Below are 23,193 nucleotides of genomic sequence, written 5' to 3'. Positions count from 1 at the left end.
TTTTATTCAGATTGTTTTCGATCATTAACACCTACTTCATCAATCCATTCAGTGAAGTTTCCAAAGATTTTTGTTAGGGCTGCTTCTTTACTGAGAAACCTTGCATCGCCGATTGCAGTAGGGCGTATTAGTTTCGCGTTTCAGAACCGATTCTCCAAAGTAATTTTCCATTCATCGACTCTTATATGGATCACGGAAAAAAGAAACAGATTCCTGAATAAGGTAACTGCTGGTTGAACTGAAGTAACATCACAGACAAACATATTCAGTACATAAGAAATTCACTATACATGAATGATTCATATTTTCTTTCTTCAAGAAAGCTACAACACCCTTGTACCGTCCTTGTATGTAACTTGCCAGGATTGCTTGATAAGCCAGTTCGGGCCTGACTTATACCAAAAACGAAATGAGTGTTGCCAAAGCAGCTATCTGAAAAATACAATAACATCGAAAAGAAATCACACAGATCGTTTTCACGATTGTTCAAGTAAATTTTTTCTTTGGTTCACGATTTGTGAGCAATTCATACCAACAACGAAATGGGCGATAACAACTTCACGTATCTGGAAAATTTTCAGCAATCAAAAGTAAAGCATGTAGATCGTTTGTTCACGATTGTGCACATAAAATGTTTACGTTCATTTTTTGTAAACAATTTATACCAGAAACAAAATGAACGCTGCCAACTTCTCGTAGAAAATACTCGGAAATCGAAAATAAACAATACTAGTATGGATTGGCTATCGCCTGCTTCATCATTAAACATATTTGTCGTCCCTGGCCCACAGGCCATGTTTAGGGGAACAAATTTGTGTAATATTAAGATTTCCCGCTATTTGTTCAGAAAATCCTTAATGTAAGGATTTCTTTAAATTGGAAGTGTGAAATTCGTAACATATACTCTGGAATAAAAATAAAGGAAACACATATTTCAACGTTTCCGAAAATTCCACTCCTGGAAGCGGAAGAGTTGGCAATATGCACGATTTGTGTAAGTCAGAAAGTGACTCTCTGAAAATTCAGGCCATATCAATATATCTAGAAACGTGAGGTTTGGACAAAAAACAATTTTTATAACTAAAGCAACGAATGAGAAAGATTTCTTTTTTAATTGCTAAGGGAGATAAAGGGTATTCAACATTTTGAACCAATTATAGCTCCTTTTGTTGTAGGTATCTTGAAAAAGTTATCATTAGTCACACGTGTTTAGCTCCATCTTTACAAGGAGAGTATCTTTCTACTGAAAACCAACATTTAATATATACTTTCACAACAAATTCGGCAAGGGCCTGGAGGAATTCCGAAGGGTTTAAGGTAGCCACATAAAGTCGCAGGACATGATTTGCTGTGGTTTGCCATCGTGCATGAGACATAGCACCAGGGTGTAATTTGTGGAGAACACTAACCCTTTATCACTGCTTGGGAAATCAACCAAAGGTATTTCTGATCAGTATTAAGCTCTTCCACTCGCACTTCAAGAACGTCACTATCTATAGGAGTAAAAATAACAACAGGCAAGTTTTCGTATGTTTTCAATAATTTCCCAACGGTACCCCTGTACGAACTCGGCCCTGTAGTTGTGCCGTCTAAATGCTTTATCAGATGACGCAAAAGTAGTTTATTAGCATGTAAAAGACACACGCACTACTGTAGTGGCCTATTGAGAGCTGTTTCCAGTCGACGAAGTATCCCATTATTAACATCTGTATTGGTGTGTGTTCCATCGCAGCCTACAACACAGAGATCATCAATATGTAATAGTTTGTAGTTTGTTCAAGCTCCGAGAGTAAACTTTGGTCTATATGCTCTGCCCTACCAAAAAGGGGAGTGACATGGCAAATATAATCTCTCTCAGGCTGCCTTTCTATTGCTATGCGCTCCTCCATTGTTGTTTCGCTGTGCCAGCGACCTCTAGTCTCCTTTCTGCATAGAGTTCGGTCTTTACGATCATCAAAGTACAAGCCTATACGAACCTTTCATTTTGCCATTAGCACTCTTTTGTCGTAACTTTTCCTTTCTTGCCGGATTTTTGAGCGGTCTATCACCTGGCCAGCATTCTTTGCATCAATTACTCCAAAATAATGCAACGAAGCTTTTGCTATCGAAGCAGTTGCACGATCAGATGTTCCAAACCGGCCTGCCATCATAACGAGAGGTCTAAGGTTATGTCGTTGCTGCTTGTTTCTTTTTCTTCTCTAATATCCTGTTGTTTCGCAAAGCAATCGTCAACATTTGACTCATCGAAATCAAAAGATGTCTGGAGTTAATTAGAAGTACTCGTACGTGATATGTGAGAAGACTGTTAGCGGATGGTCTGTCGTGATTTCCTTTCAGCGCGTGCGATTAGTTTTAAAGTCTCCTCGTAGTTTACTCCCTCTACTCTGCCTACTGGTGTTCTCTTATCTTGCAGAAATATCCATTCCTTTGTAGGTAGTTTCTTTCTTAATTGACATGAGCACATGGAAAGTTCATGACATTTACAGGAACATATACCAAGCAACTTCGCGCAATCTTGTTTAAACATATCCATTTTTTTGGAAACTAGCACACGCTTTCATTTTCTTCTCAGATATAACAAACTTCTTGTATTTTCCCTGCAAGGCAAGTAGAAACAGAACTATACGTTTCAACTACACAGTAGGGATTAAAGACTTCCTCAAACAGATTTCACACACTGAGCTACGTCTTTTGCCACCTCCTTTACAGATGGATCATACCCTGTCTCACACTTTGCAAGCTCTACGAAATGAAAATAGTGCATCATTACCTTTGATTTTGTGGGCAAGTATATACCTGAAAGTTCAGCCGAATGTCCAAACACAGGGTAAGTCGTTCTTGATCTTGTTCTTCTCATTGGTATGATTAGAGTTTAAAGCTAATTAATATAAAATACATATCTCACACACATTACATAAAGTTTAATTTGCAGTATACAAACAAACTGTTTATACACTTACCAACTACGTACAACAACGAAGTAAACTCTGAAAAGCAATATTAACACCGCAAAATAACCTTGAAAAGATTGTCTTCCACCTCGACCAATGTTATTGAATACTAACGTTGTTTTTTTTTTTTAATACTGCTACTATCAATTGGACTAGTCCAAATTAAATTCTTACGAAGGAGAGGAAAGTAAGCTGTATAACGCAGTACGAGAATTTTTTGAAAGGGAAAAAAGTGCTGAAGGAAAAGTTATAATGAACAACGAACACATTTATCGGCGTATTACTTCAATGCTAGAACCTTATATGAAAATATAAGTACAGTATATGATTTACAATACTTTGGTTTGCTAAAATGGGCTATTTTATGGTTTCAAATCTGCCTAAATCATCTAGAAATTATTTCTTAAATTTTATACACTGCTTCAGTTAAGAAATATAGGTAATACTTTTGTTCGTTTACCGTAGAAACACAAATACAGGTGTGTACAGCGGGTTTGCATACCCCTTAAAGACACAAAATCATTTTTGTCGATTCACCGCCGGAAGACAGGGTGCGAATTGGCGGGGGGGATGCCAGGGATTTCCCCTCCTGACAAAAATCTTTCCCCCCTGGAGAAGAAAAATTTTATCCCTGGCAGGGATAACTTTTTCCCCCTCTGGAATATTTTTGAACGCACATGAAGATAGAAAAAGGGATATTCTTACTTTGTGTAGCTAACCTAAATATTGCTTGAGTGAAAATTTATGAAACATCTCACATCTCAAATGTTTTGTACTTGTTAATAAAATATTAAAAAAAACTATATTTCAAGTGTGTCCCTACTGGTGTTATGCCGATGTGTGTTTTCCCGTATCTCACTCGAAAGGGGCAGGGACAAGTTGCTGTGACCGAGATCCTTCAATAGTTGGATGCACACAGGTTGCCACATTGAATTATTTCGCGGGTTTCGCTGTGCACTTTAGCCATTCTAAGTAGCCTACGATCATCACTCGCCAAGAACAAATGACTGAATGACAAATTGGCAATACAGCCGAGGTCATTGACTTCTTTCCCCAAGGAAATGGAAGGTTTCCTCCGCAAGAGAACGGCGGGGGTGGGTCCGAAGTATGCAAGGAAATTCGAAGGGGGTGGAAAGGTCACCAAATGTTTGAGTCTGCAGTTACTGGAAAAGAACCTGTGTCACCAGATTTAGTCAAACGGATGATGATCTAGTTTCATCTGCAAACATATTTGTATTAAGAAATTTCAATATTGAGTACCGGTAGTTTTTAGTTAAGTTGTGTATGTGTTTCATTACATAGATTAAGACAATCCAATACGATTTCATTATAAGGATGATAAATCTAGCTTTAAGGGAAATTGTACTTACGGAAATAACTACCTTCACAGAAGCTTAATAAGTGTTTGTATCTAGATCCCCTTCCCCGTTCTAATGAATGTTAAGCTACTGATTCATAACCAGTGGCGAAGGGTGGTAAGAGGCCCTGAGGCCCGGCCTACCCATTTACTTTCAGAAATTATGATTTATAATTAATTCATTTTCCTTGCACAGAATGCATGATATTTTCTAATTTGAAAAAAAAAATGTTCGATAATGAAATCGTGGTTGGCACCACTGCTGTGAGGCTCACCTTGCAGTGTCTCATGCGGCAGTAGAACTACCGCCAAGCTACTCAGAAAATCCCGCAAGAGAACGTGTTGGAAATGACGTTTTCTTCACCAGCGTATAACCTGCGAAAGAGACCGGCCTCAGCGCTTATCGACCTTCGTTTCTACCTACTAGTTTCTCTCGAGACCTTCGATTTCGATTCGATATATCAAACAAATAAAGAGCAAGATAACGTGGGCTTCATTCCGTTCTAACTTTGCTTAATTTTGCGGACTCTAACGCAACGCAAAAACTGGAACAAGAAATTCTAAAGGCGCTACGCTTATTATCGCAAACTAATGCCCCTTTATTCCGTTGCGTTGGCGCAAACCTTTACGAAATCAGACTCGTTGAGTTCATTAGAAAGAGTGTGTGTTTTTGAGATATTGTGAGTACAATGTTAGTAAGTAGAGAATATGAATATACGTAATATAATTCGTGTTAAAGAACCTTCTATGTCAGTGGTCTTTTGAAAATTAGTGTTATATATATATATATATATATATATATATATATATATATATATATATATATATATATATATATATATATATATATATTTGTAGTTGTTGGAATAAAGAGCAGCGTATAAAAATATTTAAGTCTGATTCTGTTTTTAAAGGGGAATTAAGTAACACAAAAATATCTTGATTGAATGCTTGTTATGTGTTTTGTACAATATTATTAAAGACAAAATTTTACAAGCAGAGTTTGTTTCAGTACATGTAGGCTAAACAACATATGTTTCTTGTGAAGCGCAGATAATGTGATAGTCCATCTTCCCCACCCGACCACGCCAATTAAAACAATTAAATTGTATTATGGCGAATTAAAATCATCTATGAGTCACATACATCAATTTCATTATGAAAATTGAGTTCCGGATCGTGGGCTCAAGTGCTGTCGATGAACTACAATTGCATTAAATTTATGTGAATTCGTCTTTTTGTATTTCTGTAGTAAAATATTTATGTCTAATCTGTTTCATTTTATTATTATTATTATTATTATTATTATTATTATTATTATTATTATTAGTAGTAGTAGTAGTAGTAGTAGTAGTAGTAGTAGTAGTAATAATAATAATAATAATAATAATAATAATAATAACAACAATAATAATAATAATAATAATAATAATAATAATAATAATAATAATAATAGTAGTAGTAGTAGTAGTAAAACATTGGGCCTACCCTCTTGAAACTATCACGCTTCGCCACTGTTCATAACCATCTCGGATGAGCTTGCAAAGAAGTATTGTTGTCGGATTCGTAGGAGCATTAAGTGTTTCGAAGTCGTGGTGTCATTGCTCGAGAAATAATGAAGCGTCAAAAAACAATTTTAGATTGTTTCGGGAAAAGAAGCAAAATCGATTTTTCAAATAATCCAGAAAGTAGTAACCGGAAAACGGAAGCGAAAAGTGTGGCTGTACCGACCCAAGGTGATGAGTGTGCGATTAATTCAGAAAGTGTTAATTTAAGTGAAGATAAAAATGAAACTTGTACAGTTATTGGTGGTTGTGTTGAGAAGCAAAGATTTGAAAAATGGAAGCAAAGTCGACCCTGGTTGAGTGCAAAACATAGTGGGGAAGTGATTTGTTTGTATTGCAGTGATGTGCAAAAACTTGGAGTTCTCAAGAACAGCAATACGCGAGTGGAACTTGCATTTGTGAACGGGGTTGTTGCAAAAAACAGTAAAAAATTAAATTATAAAATATCAGACCATGCAAAATCTAACTATCACATAGATTGCGCGAGTGTTTTGGAAAAGAGACAAAGGGATACGCTAAAATCATCGTTGTCTAACAGTATGTCTTTGTGGGAGGAGCAAAATAAATCGAAGGTGGAAGTGACTTCACATAATTTCCGCACTGCCTATTTGTTGTGTAAGCGAAATGAACCTTTTAAGCTCTTTAAAGATGTGTGCACTTTACAACGCCTTAACGGGGCTAATATGGGACAAATGCTACATTCAGAACATTCTTGCGCAAATATAATTAATTTCACGGCTAAGAAAATGCAAGAAACTTTAATTAACCATATTGTACACTCAGGCAATATTTTTAGCATTTTAGTAGACGAAAGCACTACAATCTCAAACAAATCTTGCCTAATAATGTATGTTCGTACTCAGTTTGACGGACAAGCATGCAATTACTTCTTCGATATATTGGAACTATCCTCTCTTACAGGTAGTTCAATAGCAGATGCTATCATTTTGTGCTTAGGGCGACATGGACTTTCTGAAGAAATCTTAAAAAAAAAAAACAGTTAGTTGCTTTTGTTTCTGATGGTGCAGCAAATCTTCAGGGACACTATAAGGGCGCTGCATCAATTCTCAAGAACAGATTTAATTCTAATTTAATTGTAATACACTGCCTAAATCACAAATTAGAGCTCGCTATTCATGACGTAATGAACGAACAATCAACTTCTCTTCATTTTAAGTCCTTTATGGATTCATTATACACCCTTTTCTCAGCAAGTCCAAAGAATCAACGGCGTTTAGAAGTTGTTGCAGAGAAACTTCATTTTGAATTACAAAAAATTGGTCGTAGTTTTGATATCCGGTGGGTAGCCTCGTCCTGTTCTACAGTCACGGCTGTATTGAGAGATTATTCTGCTCTTATTCACTTTCTTAATGAATGTAGTACGGATGATACATATTCGTCAAAAACTCGAGCTAAGTTTCATGGAATGTATGAAGTAATGTCAAAATGGTCTTTTGTCATGCAGATTTGTTTGTTCAAAGACATCCTAGATACTATCAAACAATTATCATTATACTTACAAATGAGGTCATCAAACGCAATCACTGTAAATTCTGAAGTTCAGCGTACCATTCGTGCCCTAAGTGCAATGAAAGACTTACCTGGGTCATATCTTAAATCTGCCACACAGGAATACGAAGCAAAAATGACGTTTAAGGACTTGGAAATTAAGTCTCCCTCAGCCAGTGAAATACAGAATTTTGTATCGTTTCGGAAACAGTTATTGCAGGGACTTGTTGACAATATTGTTGCGCGATTCAGTGACTCCAACAACTTCATAAAAACTTGTGAAGTGTTGAACCAAAAGAAGTGGCCAAGCAATGAGAACGAATTAATCTTATTTGGTGATGAACAAATACAAACTCTATGTGATTTTGTGAAAATGGATCTATCTGATAGTAGCAATTCTTTGTGGTTAGTAATGAAGGACTTCAGGGAATACAAAGAAAACAAAAATATATTGTCGGTTGGTGCTTTATTGAAAGAGTTGATATCAAGAATTGATGTTGTGCCTGTATCGTCAGCAGAGTGTGAGCGTGGCTTTAGTCAGATGAACCTTATCTTAACGAAATTAAGGAACAGAATGTATATACCGTAGGAACTCTGTCGTCACTAATGTTCATCTCTATTAATGGCCCCGCTTTGGAAGATTTTCCGGCTACAAAGTATGCTGCCATGTGGATCAAAGAAGGACATCATTCCGCAAGTGACATACCTTCCCGTAGAGAAACGGATCAGTCTTCTACACATGCAAGTAAGCTGTTTATTTCGTAGGAGATAAGAAGCCAGTAAGAAAGGTAAGATTTCTTACTCTCCTATTTGTGAAATTATGTGTTGTTTAAGTAATATACTAAATTAAGGTTTAGAATATGTTTTATAAATACCTTAGATGAAAATTTAGAGTAGGCTATCTTTTTACAACGGCTTGTGTAATAATTTTTATCGTGTAGAGTTTGAAGTTACTTTTCTCAATTATATTTGATTTAAGTTTTACCCAATAATAGCATGTAGCTATTATTAAATATTTCTCCAACACTACTCTGAGTTAGTAGGTTTTTGAGTTTAGCGTCCCACAGATATGCCTGGATGACTAAAGGAGACGTGGACTTACTGATTATAGTGGGATCCAAACCACTTTTATCGTTCAACAGTACCCCCACCGGGAATCGAAGGCGGGGCAACGCGCACAGAAGGCAGGCGTGCTAGCCACTAGATCAAGCGGGTGTCCACTGCTCTGAGTGATTCACTATTATAGTATACACAAGAATGAGAACTAAGCTCGAATTTATGTAGAAAAACTATCTAATACTACATGTAGTTCTTTTCCGTTCTATTTCGTTTGTATTTTGCTAAATGGGAGTTATCTGCTTATATCTGCAAACTCTAAGCATAGATGCACTTTTCTTTCTTCAATTTTTATTACTAACTTTGCGTGGCACCAGCTTCATGCTGATAGAACTTAGTCAAATGATCCTTGCTGAATGCGTATGGACTTTGTGGTGGACAAACACCATGCTCGTGGGTTTTCTCGGGGTTCTCCCGTTTCCTCTCACTTTCTTTATTCCACCATTTCACTTATTTCTAATTATCACCGTCTCCTTTGGCATAACTTTGGGACGTTAAACTCAATTGATTGATTGATTTTTAGTTTAGCGTCCCTTTCAGTAGCGAGGCTATATGAGACGTGGACCTACTGATTAACGTGGAATCCGAACCACATGAGCTCCAGCCGAGAATCGAACCCGGGTCTCACGCGCCAAAGGCGCGTACGCTAACCGCTTAGCCACGACGGAGCTCAAACGTTAAACTTAAAGATTTCATTTAATTTTTTCCTTGCTGAACATATAGATAGAAGTAATCCTTACCGAAGAAATGATTGAGGAGGAGACGGCTTGGGTAAAACCATATAAGATAGCGTCTTAATATTCTACTGCTGACTGACAAGATTAAACATTTTCGATTGAATCTTTGCATCGAAGATCAAATTAGTTTTTTCAACTGAAATATTTTTTTTACTTATGTCCCATGGTCTTGCTCTGTAGGTGATTAGTAAAAGAAAATTGTCAAGTAAGAATTGGTGGAATGATAATGTGGGGGGAAACGAAAGAACGTCGAGAAAATCCGTGGATACGATGTTGTACATCACACTCATATATATCCTATGCTTTAATTAGGAGTTCTTGCTCCATTGTACCCCTAACATTCAGAGAAACAATAATGAGCATTCAGGTGTTGCATTTTCGTGAGTTTTAAAAGACGAGAAAGAATTGATAATAAGTGAACTATGAATAACTTTCCTCCAATCGCAAATTAAAATTTCCTATTTTTATTCCATCACTGTATATATATATATATATGTGTGTGTGTGTGTGTGTGAGGGGAGAACTGGGTGCGTATATGAGTGAAATTCATCCCCCCCATGGGAAAAATTTTCAATTCGCACACTGCCGGAAGATATTCGATTTCAGCGACGACATTTTTACAGCATGTTATCAATATCAATTGACAACTTCAATGCACTATTTCATTTTCGATATATAAATAAGCATTTTAGGAATGATCAAAAAATGGATCAAAAGATTGCGATTTTGGTCAAAAATTTTAGGAATGATCCAAAAATTGCATCAAAAGATTGCGATGTTGGCCAATAATTTGTTTTTGGATCAGGGGTCACAAAATTCCTGAACGGCACCTAAATCAATTTTTTTTTTTTTTTTTTTTTTTTTTTTTTGCGAAATAAGCACAACATACTGAGTAAATTGTTAGTTTTGGTTTGGCTACACTTTATGTTGTTCTCAAAATACGGGATGTACAAGAAAATGTTTGATTGTATGAAATATATTGAATTTTGTGGATGAGGATCCACAAAATTTTTAAAGGTCCCTGAATCGAGTTTTCTTTTTTTTGTTTTTTCTTTTCTTTTCTTTCTTTCTTTCTTCTTCTTTTTTTTCGGAATAAGCACATCATACTGAGTAAATTGTTAGTTTTGGTTTGGCTACACTATATGTAGTTCTCAAAATATGGAGCGTACGAAAGAAAAAGTTTGATTGTGTGAAATATATTGAATTTTGTGGAATAGGCCATAAAAGTTTTGAACGGTCCATAAATTGAGTTTTCGTACTTTTTACGGAATAAGCAGATCGTACTAAGTAAATTGTTAGTTTTGGTTTGGCTACACTATATGTAGTTCTCGAGATATAAGGCCTACAAGAAAATTTTTGCCTGAAATATATTGGACCTTTCGATCCAAAAAGTGATATATATATATTTGCAACATTTGAACAAGGGTTGTTTGTGATCGCGTAACCAAAGACAGTCTACCCATTTGAAATGTATCTTGGAATTCCTAAGGAGACAGAGGAATTCCAAATTTACTCCAAAAATATATCTTATCGGTTTTTCTAATTAGACTTTCATTGAAATGCGTATCAAAAGGGAGTTCAAATATTTTCCATAAACATATTCCTTCCGTGCGGGGAACGGCCATTTTACCTAGTAATATAACAGAGTAGAATTGACACATCATCGCCCAGGCCATACTACTAGAGGTAGAAATATGAAATTTGGACAGACTACTTCTTTTGTCGCAGAAGTAAGAAATAATGAAGGATTTCTGAAAATTTGTATCCTAATGAGGTAAAGGATGCTACGTTTTCTTTTTTCTTTTTCTTTTTGCTAAGAAAAGTACATCTCGCAAATCCCTGAAATTAGAAAGATGAATCTTGACTTATAAATTCTTCATTAATACTAAGAGAATGTGTGATTCTGCGTTTTTTTTGTTTTTTTTTTTAATAACGTCTCTCAAGATGGGATACGGTACTTTTGTACAATACTCAAATTTCCCTTTATTTAATCAGAAAGTGTTGCATGTAAAGATTCGCTGAAATTGGAGATCTGAAATTCGGTATGTGCTATTATACACCAATATAAGACATATACCAATTCATGGATCGCATTGAGCTGTAAAAAAATGCGTATAAAAGCTTAACTGTAGTCTTTGAGAAAAACAATTGATTTTTTTGTAATCCTAAAAAAACTGATGCTTTACGAGAACTTACTCTTCTAAGCCTTTTTTTCAGTTAACTGGCATCAGCTTTTTGGATCGTTGTCCTCTACCTGTTTCTGTCTTCTGTCATATCCGCTGTGACACCAAGCATATCATTCTTCCATTGTGACACCAAGCACACAATCTCCCCATTTTTGTTTGGCCGTCCTCGGGCTCGTTTCCTACTCACTTCTATGTATCATCTACACAGAGAAAAATCCGTTCTCCGGACCGTATATTGTACAAATATACGGTATCCTCTTGCTTACTATAGAAATCAGTACGGAGCATACGTTATCCGTATGCTACATAGGCACGGCCCTTAGATGTTACATCATGCCGTTGCAGAATGTCTGACATCTAACAGTTTTCCGTATATCACATGCATATACTTATGTTACCTTCGTCAGCTATATGTTATATACGTCCATTTGTATGTGAGATCCTGACCGCCTACATTGTTTCATACGGAAAGTACGTACAGATGGAACACTTATACAGAAAGTATTATAAAACATGCGTTTTCAGTTATACGTCTGCTGTACATTAAGTCCAAATACTACAGGAATTACGCATGTAACCTATCTTTTTAACCCACCTACATTTTTTTCTCAGTGTACTCGGTGAGGTACGTATTTCAAAGACCTTCTTCTTACATGTCCAAACTATCTCAGTTTACTTTCTTTCAGTTTTTCTACTACTGGTCTCATTTTTGCTGTTCCCGGATCACCTCATTCTTAATTTTGTTCTTCCGCATCACTCCATACATCCACCGCAGTATCTTCATATCCGCAACATATCATTTGTGTGCCTCTCTCTTCTTCGTCGTCCAACATTCCGCTCCGTATATGGCAAGTCTCACTATTGTTTTGTAAGCTTTTCATTTAAGGTGTATTGGTACCTTACGGTCACCCCGCTTCTCTTCATTTTGTCCAACAGCTGCTAATCCTGCTGTTTACATCTTCTTTTATTCCTGCATTTTCCTGCAGAATTGATCCCAAGTACTTGAATTTCTTCATCATTACTGCCTCTTTTTCGTCCAGTTGCATTCTTGTATTCTCAATTACATTTTTCCTGAAAGGCCAATGTAAATATTCTGTTTTAGTTCCACTTATTCTAATCCCTTTGTTCGCCAATGTTCCTCTCCAGGCATTTAATTTCTCTTGTAGAGCTGCCTTGGTCCCATTCACCAGCACGATGTCATATGCAAATAACATATTCCAGAACGTTGGATATCCTTTGTAAGTTGGTCCATCACAATTGCAAAAAGATATGGACTAAGACTAGATCCCTGATGAAGTCTCACTTTAACTACGAACTCTTTTGTTATTCCGTGCGTGCTCTTCACTCCTGTCCTACATCCAATATACCTATCTTGCATTATACAGATGTATGTGTTCGGAACACACTTCTTCTTCAGTGTTCACCAAATAAGATCCCGTGCCACTCTATCAAACGCTTCCTCTAAGTCGATGAAATCCATATGAAGATCCTTCTGGTATTCTCTGTACTTTTTCGTTAGCAATCTAAGTTCAAATTTTGCATCCGTTGCTGATCGTCCTGGCATAAAACCAAATTGGTTCTGTGTTATATCAGTCTCTTTCCTCAATCTTGCTTCTATCACTCTCTCCCAGAGGTTTACGGCATGGCTCGTAGATTTTACTACTCTGTAGTTGCTACATTCTTGCACATAATCCTTACAAGAACAAGGCGACGTATTGAAATGAAAGTCGTCATTAGTCTCTCCAATATGACACAAGGATAGTTAATGAGATATAGACCAAAATTACAATTAATTCGTCAACTTTAATTTTTGTTCAACTATAACATTGTTTACGACTCGGTTAGGAAGGAAACCTTGTACATTTCTACAGAATTTGAAATACAGAAAAAGCTAATTAGATTAATTAGTTTAAATGGATCCCAAAGTAAAGTCCAAATAGGAAAATACTTGTCCATGAATTTTCACGTCAAGAATGGCCTGAAACAAGGAGATTCATTGTTGCCATTATTATTCAACTTTGTTCTGGAGTACGCTATAACGAAAATCAAAGATAGCAACCAGGGCCTAGAACTCAATAGTATTTACCAAGTTATGGCGTATGCTAATGATGTAAATTTAATAGGGGATGATGTTCCTTTTACCAAACATTCTTACAGTCATGAAGTCTATGAGGTTGATGTGGGCAGCTCATCTAGCCAGAATGAAAGAAAGTAGAAACTGTTTTTTTTTAAGTTTAAACTGGAAATCCAATCGGGAAACGACCATTAGGAAGTCCTAGACGCAGATGGGAGGACAATATTAAGATGGATCTCGGAGAAATAGGAACACAAAGTACAAATTGGATTCAGTTGACTAAGGATAGAAGTTAATGGAGAACTTTTGTGAACCTCCGGGTTCCATAGGCCATAGAGTTAGCTAGTTAGATACATAGATAACACACGCATTATTGGATATATCATACGAAGCTGAATAAAGTGGCATACCTAATGGTGGATCCTCATGTGTAGTTTTCGAGAAAATCGAGCGAAATGAATGTTTATGGTGGTAAAAGGTATGTGGTTCGTTGAAAATGATATTGACTTTTCCTTTTCTCCTGAAGTTAAATGTACCTATCCTAACGATGATACACATACTCCTAAGAGTGAAACACATACCCCTCCTAATCGTCACATGCTCCTCATAGCATTTTTTTTAAAAAAAAAGTCCATACTATTTGTAAGTAAACACTTAATTTAGCGTTTCTGAAAATTTTCCTTCCAAAGGAAAAAAAAAATAGAGTCAATTTCAATAATGTTAAAATTTTGCTTCATTTATTCGGAAAGTGTCAAATGTAGGGTTTCGTTTAAAATCGAGATGTGAAATTCAGTATATAAACTCTTTGAATGAAAGTAAGAGACTAGGTGTATCAGTGTTTCCGAAAATCCCGTTCCTAACGGAAGAAATGGACCAATTTCTATAATATGAAAATTTCCTCATATTTATTCGCAAAGTGCCGAATCTAGCGATTTGCTTCAGTCGGAAGTTAGGAAAGTTGCTATATAAACTGTTAAATAACAATAATGAAACACATTTTTCAGCCTTTCTGAAAATTTTGCTCCCAGGGGAAAAATAAAGGGGATCAGTTCTATAATATTCAAATCTCTCTTTGTTTATTGAAATAGTGTCCAATTTGAGGATTTCTTTAAGACGGAGATGTGAAAATCTATACGTAAACCATTAAACAAAAAATAAAGTAGTAGTACTTCCGCGTCTGTTAAAATTTTGTTTCCAAAAGGTGAAAAAGGAAACCGTTTCTATAATACTAAGACTTTCTACTGTTTATTATGAAATTGCTTAATAAAGGATCTGCTCAAGTTGGTGGCGTAAAGTTCATTACATATTTTTTTTTAAAATCAAAATACAAAGAGATCCCTATTTTTGAGTTCTCGAAATGAAATGAAATGGAAATTTTACCTCCCACAATTATGCCGGCTAGGCTAAGGGAGACAGTGGTATTGAGAAATTAATACAATGGTGGAATGAATAAAGTAGGAGGAAAGGGGGAAAATAAAAGAAAACCCACGCGCACGCTGCTTGTTCACCACAAAGTCCACTTGGCGACGTCTGGGACCAAACCATGGACCCCACGCACCAGAAGTAAACACTCTACCACTGAATCACAGCAGCCCCTCTTTTGCGTTTTCTAAAATTTTGCTCCTGAAAGGGGAGTAATACATACAACTAGCAAATCCACAAGCGTAGGACACTATTGTTGTCTGAATGATTGAATATGATACAAAATTAAAAATATTTATGACTAGCAAAGTAGTTTTAATAACACGTTAATAATATATTTAATTAAGAATTTCTCGATAATTACTCGAATTTCAGACGTCCTCGAATCTAAGATGCACCCCGATTTCGCAGGGTTAAATTAAGGAAAAATAGTAGAGTTCCGTTTTTACTCTTACTAAAGCATTCTTTGATATTGGTCATTTTCGGTGATTTTTATATATCCCTCTCCCCTCCCCATGTTGCGGAGCACGGCATGATAAAATTATCCCAGGCCCGAATGTCATGTATGTTGTAAATTTGACAGAGATCGGTTAGGTGGTTCAAGAGTTAAGTTCTGTTTATTTTTATATATTAATTTCCCCTTCCCCTCCCCTATGTTCTACCGTGAAAGTTAAAATATTTAAAAAAAAAAAAAAAAAAACCTCCAGGTTCGAACGTCATCTACGTTGAAAATTTGATCGAGATTGGTCAGGTGGTTCAAGAGTTATTAAGTTTTATGTATTTTTATACAGGGTGGCCCAAAAGTAGGTATACAGTCCCGTACTGATGAACTCATTGCTTTTTATATCATTTCTTATTGTTATCCATCAGGTAGACTTAGTTTCTTTATTATTTGTTCTTAAAGCCTTTTTAGTTATATCCTAAGCTCGGAACAGCCGAAGCAAATAAACCCAGAAGCTAGAATGTTACACTTGATCAATGCAAGGCTGCATACCTACTTTTGAGCCATCCTGTATATCTCTCCCCTTCCCTCCTTCTGCCCTAAGTTCTACCGTCAAAGGCATATGATAAAAAACACCCCAGGTTCGAACCTCATCTATGTTCATAATTTGATTAAGAGTGGATCGGTGGTTTAAGCGTAATGAAGTCCCAAAGACAGTCATTTTATTATTATTTCTAAGTATATATGTCCCCCTTCCCCTTCCCTACATTGTGCCGTCAAAGTAAAATGATGAAAACATCCCAGGATCGAATCTTATCTATGTTGAAAGTTTGATCAAGATCGGTCTGATGGTTCAAGAGTTATTGTTTTACACCGTGTATTTTATTTTTTTATAATTTCTCCCCCCCCCCCTAAGTTCTATCGTCAAAGTGAATAGCTAAAAACACTCCCAGGCCAGAACTGCATCCACGTCAAAAATTTGATCGAGAGTTGTCATGTGGTTCAAGAGATTAAGAGTCACAATCATAGTCACTTTAAATCTGGATCTGAAGTGTTTTGTTCACAGACACCGCTTTCATATACAGTAGATGTTATGAAAGAGTGTCTCTTACTCATAGATGCCCAGGCCATATTAATATATACTAGCTGAACCTGCGCTCCCTACACAACGCAACATTCACAAATGAGCATGAATATCCTTGTCATTCCTCACCAGGACCGTGTCGTGGGGAGGGGGGAGCGGTGCGACGGCCCCGGGCGCCGAAGTAAGGGGGGCGAAAAATTCGGGAGAAAAAAGGAAAAGGATAGGAAAAATTGCTTGGAATATATGTATGGGGGCGCCGTCGTATACTCTCGTCCCGGGCGCTGATTTTCCACGGCACGGTCCTGTTCCTCACATCTATATATATAAAAGAGAACGTACAAATCCTTTGTTAGCTCATCACGCTAATACGGCTGAACCAATTTCTTTCATTTTTGGGGGGTTATTAAGATTTGGACCCTAGATGGTTTTTATCATATCACTTTAATTTTCAATTACCAGTGTCTTGAGATAATTGACCATTCAAGTGTCCATAACGTACAAATCCTTTGTTAGCTCATCATAGCTAAAACTAACCGTATTTATATGCAACCCACATGACCGTGTCACTCGGCGGGTTAACATAAATGACAGGCGATATAATGTTAACATTTACTCCAATCTTCTATGGTTTTTATCATATCACTTGAAAGCGAAAAAGTAAAAATTATCTAAGTAACAAAGTTTATTGCGTTCCAGGGTGACCCCAGCGAAGCGGGGTGAACGCTGCTAGTTATCTATATATATCTTCCTCTACAGACACAAGTGAAAGGCTTCTTGATAAATATTGACAAGGGGTACCATAAAGGGGAGATTTTTTCGATTATTTTTTTCAGTATCTCGCACCGTTTCCAAGATTGAACCTACTCCCGTTTGGAGTTTGTAATTCATGTATGATCAGTGTTTCCTTTCTTCTTGCATGCAGTATGTAATAAGCAAATACGTTACACACATAATTAATTATAATGTCAGTGACATATGGTGTTCATTCATTTTAGGCTGGAGAAATGGTTATCCTTCGTTTTTAATTATCATTTGGCCATGGAACTAACGCCTGAGGGATATACGACACTTGTATAAACCTATGTGGCGTTGGAATGTATAACTCGTAAGATATGATACTTTTTAAAATTTCAAAACTTCGACTGTACCCTATACATGTAATAAAGAAATAATGGCCATGTTTTTTTAGTATCCAATTAGAACTGGACAATCTACACAAAATTTGGAATCGACCAGAGAAAACGCCACGTTTCTAGCAGAGTTGGCGTGGGTCAATGAAAACTTGACCCACGACCCACTGACCCACCACCCACCGTGACCCACGACCCACTGACCCACGACCACCATGACCCACTCTGACCCACGACCCACCATGACCCACCACCCACCGTGACCCACTCTGACGCACCACCCACCATGACCCACTGTGACCCACCATGACCCACCACCCACAGTGACCCACTATGACCCATCACCCACCATGAACTACTCTCATCCACTTTGACCTACTCTGACTCACCAAAATCCATCGTCACCAACTCTGAACACGATCCACGGCCTCTTCTGTACTGACTAAAGAGTTTACACTTGTAATAAAACAAGAGTGCGAAATTATCACTAATCGGAGTTTGAATTTCTAGTCAATCGCTCAAGCACAACTCTGTTACAATAACGGTGGATCTGACCTTTACGATATAAAATGGTAAAGTGGTTTGTCAGTGAGGAAATCGAAGCAGTTCGAGGTGGGGGGAAATTAGTGTGTGCCTAAAATATACTTGTACTAACAGAGTATTCTTGCAAGTGTTAATTTCTCAACGCATTCCCCAAGAAACTTCTATTCGCAGGAAAATATCCCTGTACAATATGGAAAAGGTTATGGTTTCTCAGTTCACAGTATTTTTCTCACAAAAAACTTGAAAAATCAGTTTTTCATAGTGTATAAAGGTGGTCTGGTACCCTATGTGAGAGCATTTCCATAAAGTATGCTCATAATTGTAATTTGTGTAATCACTAAAACACCACGTTAAATATAAGTTACAAATATGCATAATTGCAATTATTATGAATATTTATTCAAAGTAGTTTACCTAAAGCAAAGAAGAGACTTACTAAAAATTAGGTACAAAGTTGAATAACATAAGTAATTAGCCATTAGTAATACAAGTATACATTTTCCGTAACTCGTAATTTTCCACCTTAAAACAAATCTGAAATCGGATTTATTTCCTGTTTGTAACTTTTTCGTGGTAAATCGTCCGCAGCGGAATGATATCCATCCTTCAGCCAAGAAATAACTAGCTCGTCTATTTCGAGCTTGTCTAGCGGTGGGTCATTAACATTGATGAGCAACAAGTTAGACAATGTTTGAGCACTTAGTCTATTTCTAATATGTCATCTGTAAATTCATAAGGAGAAATCCCAGTTTGCACTCTGTCGTGGAAATTGATAATACTTCTACCCGATTTCTGCAACTTCTCATCGACAATCTACTTGTTAGACTCAAGTCTGATAACAATTTTTCTTGGTCAGGTTTGAAATACTCAGCAAGAAGTATCATCTCTCCATCACCATACAACATCTTTTCCATATCGACCATGTCAGTTGGCAATGTCGACCCATGTAGAACAGAAACTTCATCTACCACACCTTTGATAGGGAATCTTGTGAATAAATTGTCAATTAAATCCTGATAAACTGATGATTTCTTATTTGTTTATAAATTTAATTTTTGTAGTTATACATGAAGGTTTGATACCATTACCAAGTTTCCTCCCCCGTCTAGAAAGCGAAAGGGAACGAGGTTCCTGGAAAGTGTTCAGAGGTGAATGGGAATTTCCCTCCTTCCCCTTCAATTACCACACTGCTGTTTGCCATGTCCCAAATTGCGATGAATTTCAATTAAATTATCATAATATAATTATTTCCTTGTTGAATTATCAATACTTTTCAGTGGAAAAAAGAATGAAATTTCAAAGTTCCAAATCAAAGTAAGTAGACCAACATAAAGGAAAAAAAGTGTAAAATTTTCCATACAATTATGCGTACAATCCAAACTTAAAAGTTCCGTGTAATTAAGCTTACAGTACAAATTTTATGCCTATTTTTCTCACAACTTTATGGGTTGATCGCCCTATGCTGTAAGCACTCCATATAATAAACATAAACTTCAGCAATTATTATAACAGAAAGCAATGGATATATGAAGCCAAGCACATGATTTTTTTCTTAAATAACATCGATCGTTTTCGATCATTTTTACTAGAGGTGGGCACGAGTCGAGCTGAAACTCAACTCGACTCGAATTCGAGTAGAGTTTCGAGACGTGTGAAAGGTTGTTTTCTCGAGTCGAGTTTCGAGCTGAGTTACTGTTTTTGAGATCGAGTTTCGAGTCGAGTCAAGTTTGGTACATGGCTCGCTCGTTTAGCTCGTTTTAGCTCGATTTGAAATCATGGCCTGATTAAACTGTAAAGCGAAAGCCATGAGAAATGTAAGCCGTACTGTGGAATACTTTTAGTGTTGCTCACGAGAGGGGACACTGCTTGCATCTCATCTCGTCTCGATAACGAGAGCACAATAGATTTTTTTTAAAAATAAAAGGACAGCCTCAAATGTCGTGAGCACCAATATATGTATATACTGTAGTTTTTACCATCAATGATGAGACCTGCACGGTCGTATTTCTGAACCTAAGCAGAAGCCCAACCCGGATAGTGATGTCAACGGGCTCGGCTCGGTTCAACTGAGCAAACAGCTCGAGCCGGCTCGGTTGGAATGAGCCATCGGCTCGGCTCAATTGAGCAGATGGCCTGAGCCGACTCGTTCGGGATGAGCCACCGAATCGGTTCGGTTCGGCCCTGGTGAGCCATCGGTTTTTGCCGTCTCGGTTAGGTGAGGTGTTGACTCGGTTCATTTCTCGGTTCGGCTCGATACTAGATGAGCTGTGAGCCGAGCCACTCGATCCGTTGACAACCCTAAATACGGGCGGAGCACCGCGGTGATTCAGATAACTGCTAACTCCAGAACAGAAAAAAAAAACAGGGTTGCTGGGGTATTCTAAGATGGATATAGGCCTATACATGATGTGTCTCATGTAACCCCTCTTTAATCAAATTGATGTAGGCATCAATTTATCTCCTGGTATACACCTTTATGTTATAGCCGTGTTGAAGCAGCTCTCACGTTATGAATACTCGTAATTAATTAATTAATACATAAAATTTACCATATTTTCCAATATTTTATCATATATATCTCGAATAACCCCTCCAACCATAATTATCAGCATTAAATCTCCTTGTCTTTATATATGTGACTGTGTATAGCTGTGTTGAAATGGCTCCCATTATGAATGATTAATAAAAGGGATAATTCAAAATTGATCACTTTTCTGAATATCTTATCATAGGCTATGTGGAGAAATTACTAATTTTTCCGTATTAACATATTGGTTTATTAGTCTGTTTTTCTGTTAGCCAGAGTTGGCGTGGGTCAATGAAAATTTGACCCACGACCCACTGACCCACCACCCACCGTGACCCACGACCCACTGACCGACCACCCACCGTGACCCACTCTGACCCACCACCCACCATGACCCACCACCCACGGTGACCCACTCTGACCCACCACCCACCATGAACCACTCTCATCCACTGTGACCTATTCTGACTAACCAAAATCCATCGTCATCAACTCTGAACACGATTCACGGCCTCTTCTGTACTGACTAAAGAGTTTACACTTGTAATAAAACATGACTGTGAAATTGTCACTAATCGGAGTTTGAATTTCTAGTCAATAGCTCAAGCACCGCTTTGTCAGAATAACGGTGGATCTGATCTTTATGATATAAAATGGTAAAGTGTTTGTCAGTGAGGAAATTGAAACAGTTCGAGGTGCGGGGAAATTAGTGTGTGCGTAAAATATACTTTCACTAAGAGAGTATTCTTGCAAGTGTTAATTTCTGAACGCATTCCAAAAGAAACTTCTATTCGCAGGAAAATACCCCTGAACAATATGGAAAAAGTTAGGGTTTCTCAGTTCACAGTATTTTTCTCATAAAAGACTTGAAAAATCAGTTTTTCATAGTGTATAAAGGTGCTCGGGTACCCTATGTGAGAGCATCTCCATAAAGTATGCTCATAATTGTAATTTGTGTAATCACTAAACACCACGTTAAATTTAAGTTACAAATATACATAATTGCAATTATTATGAATATTTATTCAAAGTAGTTTACCTAAAGCAAAGAAGAAACTTACTAAACAATAGGTACAAAGTTGAATAGCACAAATAAGCCATTAGTAATACAAGGAGGCCTATACATTTTCTATAGCTCGTAATTTTCCACTTTAAAACAAACCTGAAATCGGGTTTATTTCCTGTTGGTAACATTTTCGTGGTAAATCATCTGCAGCGGAATGGTGTCCATCCTTCAGCCAAGAAATAAATAGCTTGTCTACTTTGAGCTTGTCTAGCGGTGGGCCATTAACATTGATGAACAAGTTAGACAATTTTTGAGCATTAGTCTATTTCTAATATCAGTCATCTGTAAATTCATAAGGGGAAGTCCCCGTTCGCACTCTGTCGTGGAAATTGATAATACTTCTACCCGATTTCTGCAAAACGATTTTCCTTGGTCAGTTTTGAAATACTCAGCAAGAAGTATCATCTCTCTATCACCATACAACATCTTTTCCATATTGACCATGTCAGTTGGCAATGTCGACTCATGGAGAACAGAAACTTCACCTACCACGCCTTCGATAGGGAATCTTGTGAATAAATTATCAATTAAAGCCTGATGAACTGATGATTTCTTATTTGTTTATATTTTTTTTTTTTTTTTTTGTAATTACACATGAAGGTCTGATGCCATTACGAAGTTCCCTCTCCCGTCTAGAAAGCGAAAGAGAACGTGGTTCCTGGAAAGTGTTCAGAGGTGAATGGGAATTTCCCTCCTTCTTCCCCTTCAATTACCACACTGCTGTTTGCCATGTGCCAAATTACGATGAATTTCAATTAAATTATCATAGTATAATTATTTCCTTGTTCAATTATCAATACTTTTCAGTGGAAAAAAGGGTGAAATTTGAAAGTGCCAAATCAAGGTAAGTAGGTAAGTAGGGGTAAAGGGAAAAAAGTGTAAAATTTTCCGTATAATTCAAACTTAAAATTTCCGTGTAATTAAGCTTACAGTACAAATTTTATGCCTATTTTAGTCACAAGTTGTTGGGTTGATTGCCTTGTGCTGTAAGCGCTGCATATAATAAACATAAGTTTCAGCAATTATTATAGTAGAAAGCAATGGATGTATGAAGCCAAGCACTGTAATTTTTTGTTTCTGATTTTTTTTCTTAAAAAACATCGATCGTTTTCATTCATTTTTACAAACCAACTCACTACCAATTTTCCATATATAGAAAGTGCCCCCTCCATAAAGGAGAATTTAAAAATATGCTATTACACATTTTGTTTATTTTCAATAAAGAGTTAATACACTGAATTTCAGCTCAATAGGTACAACGGGTTGCGAGATACTAATTTTTTTTTCGCAAAAATTCGGATCCTCACCCTCCTTAGGATATGTAGCTATTATAATGAAAGCAATACAACATCCCAATTTGGATTAAGGCTTAACTACATACCAAAAGTAATTTCATTTGACTTTGCAATTCGGCCGTGATGATCAGGCACACATAGTTACATTTAATTTTTTATATAGTAATTTATATATTACAGTGATTCAGA

The 23,193-nt window shown here is 36.8% G+C and overlaps 2 protein-coding genes across 2 annotated transcripts; both read left to right on the top strand.

Annotated features, from left to right (window-relative positions):
• The first annotated feature begins 5,923 nt into the window (after positions 1 to 5,923).
• Positions 5,924 to 6,877, top strand: LOC145687143 (E3 SUMO-protein ligase KIAA1586-like). Its single transcript, XM_081760604.1, has one exon. The coding sequence runs from the start codon at positions 5,924 to 5,926 to the stop codon at positions 6,875 to 6,877; it is 954 nt and encodes a 317-aa protein (XP_081616730.1).
• A 140-nt stretch (positions 6,878 to 7,017) lies between these two features.
• Positions 7,018 to 7,971, top strand: LOC145687142 (E3 SUMO-protein ligase KIAA1586-like). Its single transcript, XM_081760602.1, has one exon. It carries the CDS (start codon positions 7,018 to 7,020, stop codon positions 7,969 to 7,971), a length of 954 nt encoding a protein of 317 aa, XP_081616728.1.
• The last annotated feature ends 15,222 nt before the right edge of the window (positions 7,972 to 23,193 follow it).

This window comes from Thermobia domestica, chromosome 6, assembly GCF_964235325.1.
Source record: "Thermobia domestica chromosome 6, izTheDome1.hap1.1, whole genome shotgun sequence".
NCBI classification, from domain to species: domain Eukaryota; kingdom Metazoa; phylum Arthropoda; class Insecta; order Zygentoma; family Lepismatidae; genus Thermobia; species Thermobia domestica.
The sequence above is the reverse complement of the archived record's forward strand: the minus strand, read 5'-3'. Positions and strand labels throughout refer to the sequence as shown.

Excerpts from the sequence above, each read along its gene's own strand:
- LOC145687143 (XM_081760604.1), top strand. The coding sequence starts at position 5,924 with ATGAAGCGTCAAAAAACAATTTTAGATTGTTTCGGGAAAAGAAGCAAA.
- LOC145687142 (XM_081760602.1), top strand. The coding sequence starts at position 7,018 with ATGAACGAACAATCAACTTCTCTTCATTTTAAGTCCTTTATGGATTCA.